Here is an 18,641-nt window from a genome sequence, read left to right as displayed (position 1 = left end):
CAATAGTGGACAACTCAAACGCCTTTTCGTTGGCATCTTACTACAGAGTCCAGACCATCCCATTTTAACTATCTACTCTGGGATACCCGGAGAGAATTGCTAGATCTCGGCCATTTCAGCCGCTTCGGTGGGATCTGCATACACTTTTCCATGATGTATGCGTTAACTTTTATTTATCCGTGGTTATAGTAGCTCCTCTCTTAAGCTCACTGTTAGTTACTAAACGTCACGCCTTTTGCACTTATTGGCTTCTCGTCATTAATTTCCTGTCCAACGGACCCAGAAAAACGTTTATAAACGAGATATTCGTTTCCCGTACGGTCTACTCTAATAATATTGAGAAGGCCGATGGCAGTAATTATGGATACTACGCCAAGGACATGAAGACCATGCTTCAAGTTGCACCTTGTCTAATTCCGTGTTACATGATTTGGTATTGATTCTATCCCGAGATGACCATCCTGAACCCAACAACTGTTAGCTTTCTCGCAAACGAACCATGGTGACGACCTTTCTAATCCTGGTCTTGTACCTGAAATAAGGCCTCCAATGATCATACATTCTAGTAGAAGGATGTTATTTCCACTCCTAGCGGCATTTCACGTTTCCATTTAGGGTTATACTGCATATGACGTGTCTAGTCGACTGGGGAGAGACCCATAAATTCGTTATTTCAACGGGTCCTGCTGTTGATCTGGTGTAGCATAAGGAGAGCCCCGGTTTAGCTCGCATCTGGAGCTGGTTCTGGCCGCTCCATTTCCTCACTACGCTTGCATGAATACTTTGTAATTGTAACTGCATCCTGAAGAGAATTTGGAATTCACCTATACGTCGCACATTGTAACTATGCGCAGGGCAGCCAATGGCCGGAATTCAACCTATTCAGAACACTACCGGTTTCATACCACAAGATGCTTGGTGGTCACTTGAGCAGGGCAGCTAGCTCGTTGAATAATAGTTAATAATAATAGAGGTCCCATTGCAAATTCCCCCAACGTTCCGCTTTGACTCCTTAAGTAACGGCTAGTGGCCCCCGCGTTGTCTCTCGTATTCTGAAACCGCCTCGGTTCCGCAACAACCTCGAATTATTGAGATCGATAGTTACTGAGCATCAGAAAAGAAGATCAATTGTTTAAGGGCTCAATTGAAAGGTAGATGGCAAGATGGTTTACACGGAGAAAGATAAAGAAGTCGTAGGATATTTGAATTCCAATTATATGACCTTGATTGAATATTGGATATTACGTCTCTTAGCAGGTTAAAGCTGCCTAATTCTTCGTTGCTTGAATGATCTAGCTAGCTAGCTTAGGCTATTACCTATTACCTATTCCTACCATGGGTGGATCTCGCTGGAACTCCTCCAGGAACTCCCTAGCTAGAATAGGGAGTCTCCGAGATTATCTGTTCTTATTATTATTGACAGAACAATCTGTCCTAGACAAAGAGAAGGAAAAAAAAAGACCCTAGCACTTATGAAACCAGTAATAAATTATGCCTTTAACATGCACTTTTTATCTTAGGTGATTATTTCAAGTTGGACTTGCTTTCTGATCTTTACCCCGGTCTCGTCTCATGGCCCGTGCACAAATCCTGCAGTAAGTATCAGGACCAGGGCTCTTTTGCAATATTATTAACCAGACCTTGGACCTCATAGGTATATGGGTATTTGTTCCTTTGGAAATTAAATGGTCCATTTTAGAAGAGCAAAACTCCAGTCCGGCGGAATAAATATGGATCGAATTAAATACTTCTTCTCCGAACTTTATATGGACGGATCGTAGCGGTCCGCGTGAGTGAGGAGAACTGGCATGATTACCTGCTCAGTTGAGTGGCGTGGTGGACTTGAATCGAGGAATATAATGGCGCTATGAGGCGTGTGAAAGGATTACAGACTGACTAACAGGCACGAAATTGTATTCACTCACGGTGAAATAAAGCTTCCTGACATTTTGATCTGGGACGGCCATATATCGGGATTCCTGGACTGGGAGTCTGGACAATGATTGCTTGAGTACACATATTTTACGGCAGCACTGTGGCTCACATCAGAGAACTTTTGGTGGTATAGCTTCGTGATGAGTTAGGTAGCCACAAGAGCTAAATGCAGAATATACGCTTACGTCTTTTAGGAGAGCTTCATATTATAGGCGACAACATGCAAAACTGAAAGCGAAGACCTGTCTTCTATTCAGCGACGTAAAAGATTTCAGAAAATAAACAAAGATTCGACAGTTCCAGGACTCTATCTGAGCCCAAGCAGAGAGCGGAGACGGCCATACTGGGTGGTGCCAATAGCAACTATACCTACCAGTGCAGCAACGCTCATGGTCCACTGCAAAGACCGCTTCGCAGTTTCTTCCTTGTCTTCCTTCTCATCATCCCACTGCACAGTTCCCTTGCCAAATCCGCTGCTGTCGACATACGCAAGCTTTGGGGCGCCGCGCATAAGCTCCGCGATCATATCAGCAAGTGCGCGCTCTTTCAGCAGAGGAATTAGCCATTTGGTATAGAACTTATGGAATGGCGTCACCCAGGCTTGTCCTTCCGCCACTTTAGTTGAGAAGTCTGTGATATGGAGGGCGCGCGGCATACGTTCCTCCTGGTATGCTGCAAAGGCCTTGTTGAGCGCCACCAAATCAGGCTTCTTGCCTTGCTGGGACGCCAGCATTGCGTGAAGATGATTACAGAGCACGGCGACAGACTCGAGTGCCATGTTTCCTCCAAGACCGATGTTAGGCAACATCTGCGCGGATTGGATGTCCATCAGTATTACTGTCTCAAGGTATGAATGGAGATTGATTTGAATGAATTGGATACCTTGTGCACTGAGTCTCCGACCAGGACAATCCGATCGTGGTACCAATGCTGCAGAACACCTTCCTCAAGACCGACTAGTATCGCGCGGTCACGCTTCTTCCAAAGCTCTCCGAAGACAATAGTATCTGAGACAGGGTGGTCTGCGACACTTTCCGCAAAAATGTCCATCTCTCTCATCGTGTACCGCAGTTGTCGCGGCCAGAGTAGGTCTTTCTCTAGCTTCTGGTACACGCAAAAAAACAAATGGGTAGGTTGGGATACTGTTGTCAAGACAAATCCCGAGTCACTGCATATAGTCAAATCCCTCTCGCCTACTTCGGACGCTGGAGGTCCCATGCCTAGCAGCACTCTGAAGCTAGTTTTCATACCTGGTTTGCTATCATCAGCCCAAGAAAGCAACAAAATGTTGGTTAGCCAAGAAGCGCACTTTTTCTTTTCTCCTCCGCTGTGATCAACCCTGGGGTTGTCTTGTTGGCGTGCTCCCACATCATACTGCGCACCGGGCTCCGTACTCCATCGGCGCCCAGCACTATGTCTCCCTTCTCCACTGTGCCATCAGCCAGAATAACTTCGACGCCATCCTTGTCTTGTTTGATGGTCTTCACTTCACAGCCTACTCGAAGTCTGTTCTTATCCGGCAGATAGTCATAGAGAGTCTGCAGAAGCTGGCGTCTTTCCAGCAACAAAACATCCTGTCCATGGCTGGAAACGAGATCACGTCGACAATCAGCTTATACTTTTTGTCACTTTCCTTCCATTGAAATATCTTTGACCATTCATTATAAACATAAAGAGAGGACCCAGAAACATATGAACTCACTTTTCCTTCACAAAGGCAAAAAACGAACTGTTCATGATGGCCTTGCCATCGGGACCGCGCGACCACCACCGATTCAAGGGCACACACGACTCTTCTAAGGCTCTGAGACATCCAATCTGATGCAGGATCCGTGCGCCATTGGGATAGATAGCTATACTGGCTCCGAGCTGTGGCGCGATATCTGTTTGTTTCTCCAACACCACATGGTCAATGCCTGCCCGTTGCAGACAGTGCGAAGCCACGAGGCCGGCGAGACCGGCACCAACGATAACCACTCGGAAAGGAGTCTCCGTTGCTGTGGTACTGGCCATGATCGTCGATTCAATGATGGCAGACAATGAATGATGTCAACAATCTGATGGATTCTGCTAGGTATATCCTGAACCTAAGACAAGAGAGCTCAATAATATCACCGGTACGCCCGTTTTTCTTTCGTGGAGCTCCCGTTACACCTTGACATTTGCCCATGTCCTCTCTGTGGGCCGCCCTGGGGAAACTAACAACAGCCAACAGAGCTAATCTACTCCGCATTTGGTACGGAGTACTTAAGTCTTATGGGCCCTTATCGTCACTCGACGAGTCGGCCTATCTAGCTGTCACAATGTTAACTCCAGAGCACGCACGGATGCTCCGAACTAGAGTTCCTCTGCGCTTGGATGTCCCGACCAGTACCAAGTCCAGTAAGTTCATCCCGTCAATCAAGCAAGCTTCTCACCGCTTCCTGTGAATTTTGAAGACAGACAACTGCTTTTAAGTTATTATTATATATCTAGCTTGCAAGCTCGGCAAGTAATCGTAGTATCCTGAGCCGGTGGGCTCGTTCGTCCCGGCTTTTTCTGACCGAAACGGGGGAGCCGTGCGGTTCGGCCCGGGAGAACCGCCCCACGAGCCCCAACGTGGAGGAATTACTGGTACTACTACTTGGTATTATCTACAGGTCTTGTCTGATCTAAATATTGAATTGTTGTACGATCCCAACTTTTTCTCTCTAGAAAACTAAAAACATATCTCGAGTTTTTTTTTTTTTTTTTTTTTTTTTTTTTTTTTGATCCGGGGGTTAAGTATGTAACCATGTATCTGATTCTCCGGATCTAGAGCGTCTCCCCACCGAATCGAAATAGGAAGTTGAACAATGCGCCACGAAAAGGACCCGCAGCATAATAATAATAATAATGATTATTCCAGTTACAGTTTCTACTATCTATACTCTAGTCTTGTTTTGCGGGGAATAATAAATAAGCTCGTATTGGTCCACAGAGTGATTGGTATGGTACGCTCGTACCATAGTTGGGGATGATGTAGATAGAAGACGAGTGGCTCGTACAATAATTAAATAATTATCAACTCGTTAATTACTTGTGGGTAAGTTGGTTGTTCGATATTAATCTAGCTTGTGAACATGTATGGCCCTTAACTACTGACTGGGCCATTGTCATACCATATGCGGACGGTTATGCTTCGTATCGCTATCACTACAGTGGAAATAAACGCCAAAATGGAAAAGTTGACATTATTATAAGTATAATTTTACACATAAAACTACCTCCACCACCTTGATCCTTATCCTCTTTTCTTCCCGTATCCACAGAGGCAATGGTAAATAGCTCCTGGCTATTATCGGAATAACGCGCTTCGTAAAAAGATTCTATCAAATCAAGAAAGCCACGGAGTGACGTTTCTCAAGCTCGAGCTGCGAATTCTCTGGGGACGGGGAATTGGAACTTCCTCTCCGGGATGTTGTCTGAAGATGGGGAGTGTGGAAGTGGTAGTCGAGGACATTGTGCGGTTGTGCCTACTCATGAACGACTGGAGGGTAGAACGCTGGATCCTGGCCGGAGTGCCGGGCGTGCGCGGTGTTCTTGGGGTCGTGGGAGTGTCTGGCTCTCTGTGGGCGATCGGAGGAGTAGGGGGATATGGTGGGTAGCGGTTAACTGAGTTGCTTTCTGGGATAGGTGGTGGCGCGTATGAGGTTGAGGGATGCTTGTCTCCGATCTCGGTTTGTCGTCGGGATTGATGGTTAACCCAGCTGTTTATAGTACGGAAACGCGGCGGTTCGCCGTCCTGTGTCGTCAATGTGTCCCGGACGCCTGTTCCTGGAGTTGTTGGTGCCGTGCTCCAGGAGAAGTATGAGACGCCCGGCTTGCGAACCTTGGGAGGCGGGGAAAGAGGTTCGATGGAAAGTTCCTTTTCGAAAGGACTTATTTCATAGTCCACTTTGGAGTCACGCGAATTGGTGTCTGACTCGGTACCGAGTGACAAGTGGCTCCGATTTGCAAGGGCAGCGGTAGCTGGACTGCGCGGAGTTCTCGCAGTCAGATTATCGGATCCGTTACTCGACCTTGCTGCTGAACTTCGTCTGAGGAAGAACTTAGGACTCATCGGGCTCAACGGATTCGAAGTGAGCGGTCCACGCAGAAGCCGGCTTCTGAGGGATGGCGGTCGATTATTAGAGCGATTCGATTCCAAGTCGGATCCGACGGAGGACTTATTCATAGCTTGGTCTCGGGCCATCTTCAGCTCGTTGGGAACATCCCAGCCCGCTTGATTGCTCTCAGGCCATGACTTTTCACTCATTATCGGTCCTGAGGGCGTGGGACGGTGCTGCGAGCGTTGTCCATTCAAACGTGACCGCAGATAGTTGGAACTGCGTTTGCGTCGAATAACAAAGAACACGACTATAAAGACGATTACGGCGCATCCAACTAAGAAACTGGTTAGAAGTTGACACAAATCCCATGCGCGAGGAGGACTAACCTGTCAGGCCTACCACCAGTCCTACCTTCTCAGGTGTGCTCTGCAGCCCTCTGGGAAAGCCATGGGGCATTGGACGGATACTGCCCGCTGTTGGAACGGTAGGAGCCCCAGGAGGCGATGCTGTGATCTGAGGAACCCCAGCCGAGCCTGGGGAACCAGGCGAGTTCTGCTGCTCTTCGTCCGCTTCCTCATCACTTGACGATGCGCTCTGGCTATCTGATGCTGTGACATCTTCCATGTCTTCTACCGCCTCATCCTCGCCTGCTGTTCCAGGACTCCCCGTGGGCAGCGCAATAGAGGAAGGCGTATGTCTCTGGACCAAGGCTCGACGGTTGTCTCGTGCGATGTCTCGAGGTGAAGACTTCGTGCGCATACTCTTCCTTGACTTCAAGTATGCGAAGAAGCTCTCATTTTCCTCGTCGCTGCGTCCGTCGAGTTCATCCTCTATTCCTGAAGCTGGGCGATTCAAGCCTGCTTGTGGTACCCGTCGTCGCTCAAGTCCCTTATTGTCGCGAGTATACACATCTCCTCTAGCGCGCCTCGTTACACGCCTCTCATTCATTATGTAAAACTATGCCCCCAGGTAAACGCCCAATCGATAGAGCCCAAGCTGAACGAAAGTCAAGAAATGAATATTAGAAGTACCCAGGGCATCAGCAGTCCAGCTTTCCTAGCCCAGGTATAACAGTCAAAACGAGAAATACAAAAAAAAAAAGAAAAAGACAATTTAGACACCCATGAAATAGAACAGACCAGCTGTCAAGTTAAAAAAGAAATAAAATCAAAAGAGAACAACCCAACCCGAAGGCCGCGCAAGAAGAAAGACAAAAAAGAAAAAGACGAATTAGAGGCAGGTCAATTATCCAAAGACACGTTACGCTGCCAAGACCAGGTCTCGTGCTCAAACAATGAGTGAAAAGGACTGGGTCTCAGGTACCTCCCTAGAGGCTCCGCATCCCCAAGAGCATAAACCAAAATTGCTGGCATATGCGCAAGTTGTGATTGACCCTGCTAGCGGGTTATTTTAGCTTGCCTGCCATTTTGAGCAATTTCTGGAATCGGAGCGAGGAAAGTGAACGCGACAGGAGAATTGGCCAAAGGTCAGGTACAGACCAGTTCAGACATTGAAGAGACTGTCCTACACAGAAAGTAGACAGAGTCTCGCAAAGATGAAGAACCTTATCTGCAGAGAGGTACTATCGTATAGAAGATCTGCATCCATACATGGACATGCAGTGATCGTGATGGCGGAGAGCATCAGATTGCGGGAGATCTTCTGGATAACAGAGCCGACACTATATCCATATAGAGTATTGAATCGACTGCGGAACCGCCCACTTCATCCCTTTTGGACAGGAAAATGGGCTAGCAATATTCAGCCCAGAGAGCACGGAGCATGATCTGCCGAGATGGACGGGTTTTCATCACCTTTCCTCTGATAGAGTGCTTGGTCCTCCTCCGCGCCTGTTCATCTCTTGCATCTGGTGTACCAGAATCGAATAGTGCAAAAGCGGCGCAGCTATTAGTTTCTCCTTCTATGAATCTTCAGCCACGAGATTCATGGGCTGCGTTCGAGACTTCGGGGGCTAGGCGCGTCTTCGCTATTCAGCATGCTCGGCCGAATTCGATGGTTCATCGATGTTGCAGCGAGCATCAGGTCACATATCCTTCTCGGGGGCCGTTGCAGACGGATAACTCAATCGACTTGAGTTAGTTATGTTGGACACTTTACGGGGCCAAGGAGGCGTTCTGGTCGGACCATTGTTTTAGATCGCGGCGGGGACGACCATCAATGGCCCAAACAGAGAAGCATAGTCAACAATAAGATATTGTTTACGACACGGAGGCCACAGCAATTTGCTACTTTCGGCTTTAATATCCGGAATATGCCACAAAAACGACCCAATAATAACTATCGCTACCGTGGTATTTCTCACTTCCAATTGTTGTTACTGCCCGCGTTGTAGTCTCCCGAACCGCTCGAGGAACAGCAGATTGAAGTAGTTAGAGAGATCAAAATCGTAAAGAAATCCATTGAAAACATTGTCATCTAAAATAGGTCGTCAGACGGAAATAAATTTGACATCATTAACATTATGCCAAATAGTTATCCAACTTAACTGGCTCCAGCATACTTCCCAATGCTTGGTTGTCTGTGCTTCCAAATTTGAATATAGAACAACCGCGGCCAAAAAAAAAAGGGATAACTCAAGGTTTGTGTTTGGGTTCCCGTATCATGCAATATAACTGCCATCAGAGTTAGACAACCAGTATCGAGAAGCATCTTGAAGCTACGGGTGAGACAGCTTGGCGAAGAGCGGTACTTGCCTTACACACGTCTTCTCCATCCCTGCAATCCATTTCTCTAACCATCTCAAATCCCATCTTCTTGTAGATCTCCACATTCGGGTGACCCTTTGAGCTTTCGAGATAGCACTTCATACCTTTCTCATCTGCTTGTGTGGTGACCACTTCGAACAGTTTCCTTCCGATTCCCTTCCCCTGTGCCTCAGGGCTGACGGCCACGATGTTACAGAAATAGTAACCTTTGGGATCCGTCCATATCTCCTTTTGAGCCTCTTCCTGAACCGCCTTCCAGATCCAATAGCGGCGGGTGTTTAGGCCGCCACGGCCTAGGAAGCGCACGTTGTTGACTAACTGGCGGAATGACAGGATCCACGACTGGATCCAAGAGTACCAGCTTTCAGGAACATCCGTAGCCTGTGGAGGCATCCAGCAAGAAACTCCCAGAACACGCGAGGAGGGAGCGACAGCCTTGTCTTTCTGATCTGGCGTCTCTTTTGCGACATAGAACAGAGCATTGTTGATTCCCCAAAGACAGCGGGCCTTCAGGGAGCCGATATTTCTTTTCTTATTGAACTATATTCAGCACATACTCAAATCATAGAGATCGCAGGTCGACATGAACGACCGCGCCACGATAGGAGCGTAGATGTTAGCTTGCTTGTCTTGAAAAGGGCCTGGCCTTGGATTTAACCCATTTAACCCCCTTTCAATGAATGGTTAAACTCGGAACGATAGTTGGTAACACCCCAGAGAGAGAGGTCAGTTCGCATCAGTACCACTGGCGTCCCTGATGGACTGCCTATACATACCTTGGAAGAATCGAATACCCAATTGAAGTATGGGTCGTCAGCAAATGCCTGCTGAATACATTCTATGGTGCCAGGAATATCTTCCTCGGTGAGAGGAACGATCTCAATGGCCATTATGAATCTGTTGGCCTCGGAGAGCCACTCGACGATGGGATGGAACGAGATGGGATGGCCGGAAGGCGATGTCTAGTCTCCGAGCAAAGAGGCTCAGAAACGGCGACGAAATCGGAAATAATAAGGGATCTAGAAGCCTGTAATAGATGACACCTATCGATCGGAAGATTCGAGTGGAGAGAGAGGTTCAATGAAGCACGCGTTTTCTCTTGTCTGATTCTATTCCAACAGTATAGCATCTATTTCAGCGGCAGGCCGTAAGGCGTCTTTTTGTAGCGCGCGAACAGCGAGTGTTTGCTCAAGGAAGAGAGACAATCTCCCACTCGTTATATAGTATTGGACGACAATCCTTCTGAGATCACCAACATCTGCAGATTACAGCACCGGGATCTGCGTGACTGTCAGCCAAGAGATAAGTGAGGCGATACGTCGTCGGGTGGGACAACTCGACGCAGAAGGCGGGGTTTGAGGCCGTGGGATGATGCAGATGCAGACATTATTATTGAGAGACAGCGAGCCATGTCTCGTTTATATCCCCTCTGTCGCTGCTGCCGGGGATCTCCCACGATGATGAAGATGGGAGAGAGACCCCGCCGAGTGGTGGAGAGTCAGCGCCGCTGCTAGCCGTCCTGGGCAGTTCCAGGCGGGAGTCTTATCTCTGCGAGTCAGCGGCATCCATGGACGGGTCAGGGTCGTATTATGGATCAGATGTTTGTGTGGCACAGACTCTATAGACAGAGAGGATCGATGCTGCACTGACAATAGAAAATGAATAAATAGAATAGGCGGTCTATCTACCTAGACAGGTATCTATCTAGTGCGGATGTACCATAATGGACATGCTCTATGTATGTACATACATCATGCAACATGGGAAGTGCGCTCTACAGAGCCACAACAAATGGGGAATCATGCAGCCTTGTTTCCTCTTTTCCTTTTCCTTTCATCTCCGCTTGTTTCTCCGGCGCCAACGCCACCCAAGACCCTGATAGGGACCGAAACTGGTCCCTTTTGGACATGCAAAAGCACAGCACAATACCCGACATGAGCCTTAACACGCCTGGAACCAATTTTCGGAGCCCATGATCAACCCGAGAATAAAACCACTGGCGCCAGTCTATAATGGTCTTCTCAGAAACCCGATATTAAAGTATATCATAATCTCGTAAATCCAAAAAACATATAGCCGTAACGTTCGTATTATATCGTGCTCTGCTCACTGCACAATCGTGTCGCCCAGCCGAATCCACTCGCGCGGAACGTCCATGCTGCGGTTCACGCGTCCTCCTGGGGTAAGTGGCACATCGACTCTCCCTCTTCCGCGGTCGTCATCTTCATGCTCCTCGTAAAAGGACAGCCGGTGGAAATAATCTTCGAGGACGGCTTCGCGGTCATTGTCCCCAACGATCGAGGTATATTCCGGAGGTGGTGTCACAAGAGGCGGCGGCGGAGGCAGATCCTCGAAGGCTGGAGGCGCAAACGATGGCGCTCGCAGGAGATGCATGGGGCGCGCATCGCGCTCGCTGGGTTCATGGGCCAGGTGTGCTTGCTGAGGACGAGCCAGGCCGCCCGAGCTGGAGGTGAAGCTTCGCGGGAGGCCGTTCCCTCGTCCATTGACGGAGTCGGAACCCGAACCACTATCATTGCGATCAAAACCTGACAGTGCAACAGATGAGTTGCCCTTCTTGATGAGGGGGGCTCCAGGACATCCACATTCAAATTCTTCAATCGGAATGGATGGATCTGAAGAAGGCGATGAATACGCGGGAAGGTATATGTTGGCCTGCGTGGCTTTACAGGAGAGGATGTGGAAAGGGGAGTCTATGGAGATCTCGAAATGCCGCCGTTTGGTGGGATCCTTCTCATCGACTTTGGAGAGGCGCATCACGATCTGCAAAGGTTATCAGTAAGCAGACAGAAAGGACAATAGCTGAGAATCATCGACGTACCTTGATCCAGTGATTGATCTGGATATTCTCGTACGTGGTGTCGAAATGCAACCGCTGAGATTCATCCCGACTCTTCATTTGGTGACAGCTGGGGAGCTGCACGTTAAACTCCATCTCCGTTGGTCCAACACCTGTATCGTTTGCTAGATCCCCCAACAGGCTCGTGCGATTCCGATCAATGAATTCTTCACCACGCGCAGCGGCTTCCCGATGGTCCCAGTCGATGCCACCACCAGCAGTGACACGCATATTACTGCCCGGGTACGTGCTAACACTGGCGGAATCCGCTCTCTTCTCAAACAGAAGCACTTTCTTGGCGGGCTGGAAGCGATGCACACTCTTGTCTGAAGTCCAATGTTGAATATTCTCAGTGACGTAGACCTTAATCCGGTGGCATTCGACCTTAGCCAATGGTGTCAACTTGAATGCGATGGGCACTTGTGATCCGAGAGGGAAAGATTTGCCCGAAATCACGATATCATAGTGGAGCTGATCTTCCCAATTCCGGGAGATAGCAATGGGCTCGACCTGTTCGAGGGATCCTTCCGCGGGGGTGCGGATGACGGGAATCTCAATGGTGCCCAGAAGATTGGGCCGGAATGCACCTGATCGTTCGACAATGGCTTCCAAGTCATATCGGACAAATCCCAGTTCACTCTTGATGGTCTCCGGAAGAGAGCCATCAATCGGGAACTCAAAGTTGTAGATATAATCACCAGGCGGGAAAAGCCTGTAGTTGCGTTGGGGCTGAGCTGCTACACTATGTGGATGATCATTCTTTCCAAAACTGCGAGATTGGTTCGACTGCAGCGATAAACGCTTGGCTTCCTTGGGAGTGGTATGGCTGTTGACTGACGTCGATGACACGCTTTTGAGAAAGAGTTCTCGAGTCGTAGTGGTGACCTCTTTTGACGTGACGGAGGGGGCGACTTTGGCCAGTTTGTAATAGTGAGCTCCATAGTCATTATGCATAATCGCGGTATCTCCATGGTTGAAATATACAAGACCATGAGTCACCAAATCCTTCTTATCATGGAAATGCACCTTTTTCGGCGGAATCCCTGTTAGTCGTGCGTTAGCGCATTATCTACTGCATAAAAGAGTCTATAGAATAGATTGACATACCATCTGGCCAGTCCGTCTGGGCATGACCCCGGAAACAGACAGAGATCTTCTTCACCTTCACAGACTTGGTGGTTTTGATGTGAAGATGTCCCCTCAGAATAGCCGATTTCTTCGTGCTCGGGTCGTTATGGTCATATCCTGGCAAGAAGAGAACAGGTTCCGCTAAAGCGACCCCCACGGAGATCCCATTGCCTGTTGCGACGATCTTCTCTCTCCGCAGGACGGGGAAGGAAGCGCCAACATCAGATGCAGAGCTACCTGAACGTTCGAGCAGTGTCGCGCTCTGCGCCGCGACTCCAGATGCAGTCGACGTAGAATTGGACCGTAGCCTACCGGCCGCAGATTCCGTAGAGGGTATCATTGGCTCATCTCTCGGAGGAAGGATGATCTCCGAAACCGGGCGGCGGCGGGTCGTCCTGGCAATCGGGATACTTGTTGCAGAAGGGTTCGAAGAGGTCCCCAGGCGGAGGAATCTCTTCGCGTTCTCCCGTGGGCCCGCCAGTTTTCTGAATACTCGGAGATCTCGACGAGTTGCCTTGGGCAACTGATCGGAAGCCAGCTTTGCGCGTATACGGGTGACACACACCGGACGACGGCGTGTTCGTCCAGAGCGAAAGAAGGACGGGTTTTGCTGGAGGGAGTCGGTTGAGGGGGTCAGAAATTGAACGATATGTTCAAGGGTGCTGCCGGATCGAAGCGAATCCTGCGGTAGAGGCGATGGTGAGTCTCCATCTCTGAAACAAGAGGCAAATGAAAACATATTAGGGGGAAAAAAAGGCCTGGCGCGGAAGCGAGGAACCAAGGGTACGATCCAGAGCACCGTTGACGTCGAAGAACGAGTGCTTCCGACTGTACGGGCACGACGACGGATACCCAGGGAACGCGCAACTATGGAAGGCCCGGATGACTTGTCTGATGTCGCCGGGAATCGAGGACCGCGAACAAACAGCAAGAGGAATCAAATAAAAAGAACTTACGCTTTTTGCCCAGCGAGGGGGGTGTGTAGTCGGGGATGAACGCCTTCCGCTGTCTATCGAGGAGGCAATGCAAGGAGGTGAGGTGAGATGTGCTGCCGTATCCGATGCGCGATAGATCAGGCCGGATCCTTCATTCCACGGATAAGCGCCGGGAGGGTAGGATCCTACACTATTGTAGCTTAAATGCGTATTATATCGGGGCCAAAACGAAAGGGGGGCCAAGGCAGATGAGGTGAGAGGATGTAAAAAATCACCAGATGGATAAATAAGAAGAGAGATAATAATAATAAGAATCACTAGTTAACTATACAATCCACCAGAGAGCAGAAATGAGGAGGTGTTTCACTAGTTCGCTTCGCCCGGGAATCGGATGGCGGCGTTGGATTCCCTTAAGAAATACTGTATGATGACGCGGGTCGCTTTTCTTCTGAGTAAAGTTGGGTCTTTCTCCGGCGATCCGGGCCAGCACGATCAATCAGACTTTTTCTTGCTTGTCTTGCCGTTTGCGGAGATAGATCGGACAGTCTGGCCCTGGTGCTGATCCTCGAAACGATCAATCTGAGTTCGTTAGAAAGTCTTTGGCGCAGTCCCTGAGTACTATAGTGAGTGCACTCTAGGACTATCTGGTCTAGTGAAATCGGATCGGACTTGAACTGACGGGGCAATCGATTTTTTAGAGATATTTCCTCCTGCCTTGGCCGGCTACGCTCTGGCTGCTGCTGAACTTCTGTCGATCCAAGGGCAAAAGAAGGCTTGATTACCCGACTGCTCGCAACAATCGACCTGTTCACTTCACTGTTGGCGCCGTGACGTGCCGGTCGCGGAGGCTGCTGGAACTGGAAGCTTTTCTTTCTCTTTGGGTTGCGGGGATGATGATCCTCAAGGGACTTTTAGGCTCGGGGAGATCGGAGTGTTTCTTTCTTTCCGGGAGAAAGAAGAGGCTCGTCCTAGCAGCTAACGACCATTATTACTTGGCTGTCCCCTTGGCCTAAGAGCACTGGAGTAGGAGACAAATATTTCTCCACGGTGCAAGCAGATTCTTCACGTCGAGAAGCAGCGGTAACTACTAACCCCAAGTACCTACACGATAAGCTTGTGTCAATCTCACCGGTAATTAATCCTTGGACAGCACGGCCACCGCATAGATACATACACTAGTCAGACGACGGACTGCCTCGAGCAGCACCTGAATGGTCTGTCACACAGTCACCAGTTTCGTTTTTGTAACTACACTGTTATTATTCCATGGACGGGATCATCTAGACTCGAACTACGTTGGATCGCATGCTCCTCCTCTTCCTGCATGCCTCGGTGATGTCTCCTACTAATTACTCCTGCACAAAGAATCCAACCTACCAGAGTGACCGGATAGTCAAGCCACACGACGCCTCGCAGTTCACACAAGCTCACGAAGGGATCTGTCTAGTCTTGGGGAGAGTCTGTGCGGATTTGGAGTCGCCCGGAAAGTGGAACATGGCAAACGGTCGATGACTTCATCATCCGATCCTAACTGAACTAACTGACTGACTGATAATCCCATAATAATAATACCTCTGATGGTGCCCAAGTAGCGTTTATCTCCCACCCGTATCGCGCGATCCGAGCATAATCCCCCAAATAACACCGAATGATCTCTTATTTTCGACGCAGGCCTCTCTGCACGTCATCATCGATCGAGTGTATGAGCCCAGAGCTGCCTTCTCCGCCACATACTCCACGAGGCCACTGTCAACATTACGCGGCGGCAAGATGTTCTTGACCAACGACGGAAAAGTTCTCCAAGATCAAATAATATAGTCTTATTACTCATTATTGCACCGGAACATCAGCTCTGTGGCAAGGTACTTTGCATCATGCTTGAGTGTATCTAGCACCTGTCAACAACTCAAGCTTCCCGAACTACCGGGCCATTCGGAACCAGAACAGAGGCCCCCTTACCAGTATTCATCTGCCGGAATCTCTCTACCATAGATCTTTTCTCTGCGAGACAAGGTCATTCTGTGACCACTGTTTGACAGTTGAGACACGCGTCCTGGTAATAGCATCTGACGTTAACCTCCCGCGGAGTGACGGTACCAGAGAAACCGGTTCCTGATTCCCTGTCCATGACCCCGCAGCATATTGGTCCCGTCCAGACGGGCCAATCCACCAGCAGAGTTTAGGCAGTTAATATCCTTCAAGGTCAAAATAGCTTTAAATCACATCCGCTGAGCAATAATGAGGAGATGTTACCAGAATTATCCGTGCCCGTGCGTGCCCTACATGAATCACAGTATGTGCACCATCAGCCGTACTATGAATGCCATCCTCTAAGCGACAAGAGCGGCCGTAAGATCCCAGCAAGGAAATATCCTTGTATGCTCCGCGATGTGCCGTCATGATTTAGTTTCATGTAAAGACAGCAAAACCTACTCATAGCCATCTACCTATGTTAGTTACCTTGCCTCTTCGGAACCTTCCGGGGTCATGAAATCCGAAAACTCGGATTCTCCTGCATATGGTATGATCTCTATCTACCCCGGACTTTATTCGATTATACACGCGCCTAAGCCATCCATCGACCCAAGACTGGGACAGGAAACGAAAAAAAAAAGAGTCTGTTAGACCGTAAGTTTTCAGAGCCATCATAATACCATATGTGAGGGTAGAGTCATAATCATACCACCCAGCGCTATGGTAAGCAGTCGTCACATGCATGTGCATCTATCCAGTCTACTCGGTGTTTCGTGGAATTTTCACTGGTAACGAAGTACATAGTCAGAATCTCCGGGCCGTCCGGGTCGTCCCCAGGAAACGGAAGGGTCTAGCACTCTCCAGATGTTCTCTATCATAGGTTTTGCCTCGGCCACGAACGAAATGAGGTTGCTGCCTAACAACAATTGAACTTGCCTCCGTATAGTGAAAGATCAGAGAGACCATATTTAGATACCTCGAAATATGGCTTAACACCCACGAGTTAAGTTTTCGAGGCAGTGTGCTCTATTCTAACTTTCATGGATACCTCATTGCTATGCACGAAGCTCTACTTGAGATCAAACAGATCAAGGGTCCGCTGTGTACGTGAGTAGATTTACTTGGGGGAGCAAGATAAAAACTGATAGCATCCTCTGGGAGTATCCAGATTGATTGGGAATAAGCAGCTGCTTCAAATGGGCTGGTCTGAGCTGTTGATTGGCTACCAACCTGATATTAGTGATGCTATATTACTTAGTCGGTTCTATGAAAGCTCGAGTCATAATATATACATATATACTCAGAAGATACCCTGGTCAACTTTCTATTATTGTATCTCGGATATTCATTTCTATCTTGTGGGTTGATTATCTATTAGATAGTCCACACTTAATATGGTACAGAAAGCCTGGCCGGGAGTCAATGTTAATTTGCGTCGAGGTCTAATGCCGGCGGCTTCCAGCATAGTAGATTATCCATACGACTAAACAACATTGACAGGCTGATCGTTCTTCTGAACTGCTTTTATTTCCTATATACTAATTCAATGAAGTACTAATCCCAAAGAAGACAGTTACGTGCTGCCTTGCTTGTACCATGGGTTCGAAAGTCCGGAAGTCCTCCTCCGCCATCTACCTGGATCCCACTCAAAAAAAACCCCCCCCTCCAGGCTATACCCCCCCCCCCCCCCGCCAATTCATTCCTTATTCTAAAAGACAATGACATTACCTAATTCTTAACAAGATACCAATACCAAAATAGGACTGATCTCAAGCACTCAAAAATAATGTCAAAATTCCGTCGAATCGGCGCTGGCTTCTGCGGCACAGTATGGGCTGAACCAGACGACAGCTCAGCATTCAAACGAGAAGACGGCGGTCCCGGACGATCCCTCACCAACGACTTCGAAATGCACAAGCGTGTCATACAGAGTCTAGAACAACTTCATGCTCTCAAAAAGAACAACGCTACCATCCACGAGACAGTAACTGCGAATGCTCCACCTGAAACGAGCCCAACGATAATAACCATTCCTACCTGCTATAGATTCATCACACCCGCAGACACCGACTGGTGGGATACGAACCTGATAAGATTCCCAGAGGGATATACACCCTGCAACGTTATCCACGCCCAGCGCATCCCACCTATCTCTCAGCCGGTGCGGGAATTTCTCATCGATACATACTGTCCACCATCAATCATCGCAGAGATAAAAGCCAGTGATACGAACCGAGACTGTCTTATTAGACCATACCTAGGAAGAAGACGCGTACTTCCCACCGAGTCGTCCCAGAATGGTGATAATGGGGGACCATCTTCAAGACGACCACCTCGACAAAGGGCTTTTTTCTCCCTAAGGAACTTCCCCCTTCACATAGACCAGATGGAACAATTGGGGATTTCCTATTCTGATATGGAAGTATATACCAGAGGAATGGCCGATGCGCTTGCCACGATGCATTTCAATGCGGGAATCGATGCGAATGATGTCGAGTTCGTTCTGGCGCCTCCGCCTCCGCCTCATAATACAGCATTGTCATCGTTATCAGAACGCGACGAGTATCCGGTTATTTCAAACGTTCTCGGGACACATATGATGTGGATTCTGGATTTTGACTGCTGTCGAGATATCGCTGTGGATGAGGAGAAGGGGCTCGAGCAGGTCATTACGGCTTTTCTGCGTAACGATCCGTTCTATCCACGACCGAGTTCTAGTGAGGATTTATGGAGGGTTTTTCGAGTGCGTTATATATGGACGGTACAGGAAATTGTGCGGGATAGGACAGATGCGGATAAGGAGAGGTTGGTTACGTTTGCGGAGAGGTTCGTTAAGGGGGTGGAAGAGAAGGAAATGGAGAAGATGCAGCGGAGGGTTTCTTCTTAGAGGAGGTAGAATGGGATAGGATAGAACATGGCTTTTACGGGTCAGCTTTAAAACGAACATAGATTCGGGACTTTCCTTGAGTGTCTGGGATCTAGTGTTGTCGGTGATGGGACCAAAATCAATGCGTCA

The 18,641-nt window shown here is 48.7% G+C and overlaps 5 protein-coding genes across 5 annotated transcripts; 1 reads left to right on the top strand and 4 right to left on the bottom strand.

Moving 5' to 3' along the window:
- Window positions 1-2,119: 2,119 nt before the first annotated feature.
- C8Q69DRAFT_474087 (FAD binding domain protein) lies at window positions 2,120-4,129 on the bottom strand. The gene is made up of 4 exons (XM_028631100.1): window positions 3,638-4,129; window positions 3,245-3,519; window positions 2,818-3,185; window positions 2,120-2,743 (listed from the first exon to the last, which is right to left on the bottom strand). Exons 1-4 carry the CDS (start codon window positions 3,946-3,948, stop codon window positions 2,243-2,245), a joined length of 1,455 nt encoding a protein of 484 aa, XP_028483230.1. The 5' UTR covers window positions 3,949-4,129; the 3' UTR covers window positions 2,120-2,242.
- Window positions 4,130-5,142: 1,013 nt separating this feature from the next.
- Window positions 5,143-7,352, bottom strand: C8Q69DRAFT_328289 (hypothetical protein). The gene is made up of 2 exons (XM_028627441.1): window positions 6,392-7,352; window positions 5,143-6,339 (listed from the first exon to the last, which is right to left on the bottom strand). The coding sequence occupies exons 1-2, from the start codon at window positions 6,951-6,953 to the stop codon at window positions 5,291-5,293; spliced, it is 1,611 nt and encodes a 536-aa protein (XP_028483229.1). The 5' UTR covers window positions 6,954-7,352; the 3' UTR covers window positions 5,143-5,290.
- Window positions 7,353-8,650: 1,298 nt separating this feature from the next.
- On the bottom strand, window positions 8,651-9,621 carry C8Q69DRAFT_446365 (acetyltransferase, GNAT family; the record flags this gene model as incomplete). The annotated part of the gene is made up of 2 exons (XM_028629127.1): window positions 8,651-9,271; window positions 9,508-9,621. The coding sequence occupies 2 exons, from the start codon at window positions 9,619-9,621 to the stop codon at window positions 8,651-8,653; spliced, it is 735 nt and encodes a 244-aa protein (XP_028483228.1).
- Window positions 9,622-10,354: 733 nt separating this feature from the next.
- C8Q69DRAFT_523112 (arrestin domain protein) lies at window positions 10,355-13,455 on the bottom strand (the record flags this gene model as incomplete). Its single annotated transcript, XM_028633563.1, has 3 exons — window positions 10,355-11,512; window positions 11,571-12,631; window positions 12,696-13,455. 3 exons carry the CDS (start codon window positions 13,453-13,455, stop codon window positions 10,838-10,840), a joined length of 2,496 nt encoding a protein of 831 aa, XP_028483227.1. The 3' UTR covers window positions 10,355-10,837.
- A 3,719-nt stretch (window positions 13,456-17,174) lies between these two features.
- On the top strand, window positions 17,175-18,631 carry C8Q69DRAFT_327984 (zinc finger protein-domain-containing protein). Its single transcript, XM_028627439.1, has 2 exons — window positions 17,175-17,233; window positions 17,369-18,631. The coding sequence occupies exon 2, from the start codon at window positions 17,412-17,414 to the stop codon at window positions 18,510-18,512; it is 1,101 nt and encodes a 366-aa protein (XP_028483226.1). The 5' UTR covers window positions 17,175-17,233; window positions 17,369-17,411; the 3' UTR covers window positions 18,513-18,631.
- Window positions 18,632-18,641: the final 10 nt, after the last annotated feature.

The sequence above is a fragment of the Paecilomyces variotii genome, assembly GCF_004022145.1.
Source record: "Paecilomyces variotii strain CBS 101075 chromosome Unknown C8Q69scaffold_9, whole genome shotgun sequence".
NCBI classification, from domain to species: domain Eukaryota; kingdom Fungi; phylum Ascomycota; class Eurotiomycetes; order Eurotiales; family Thermoascaceae; genus Paecilomyces; species Paecilomyces variotii.
This window is presented reverse-complemented; position numbering and strand designations above follow the sequence as displayed.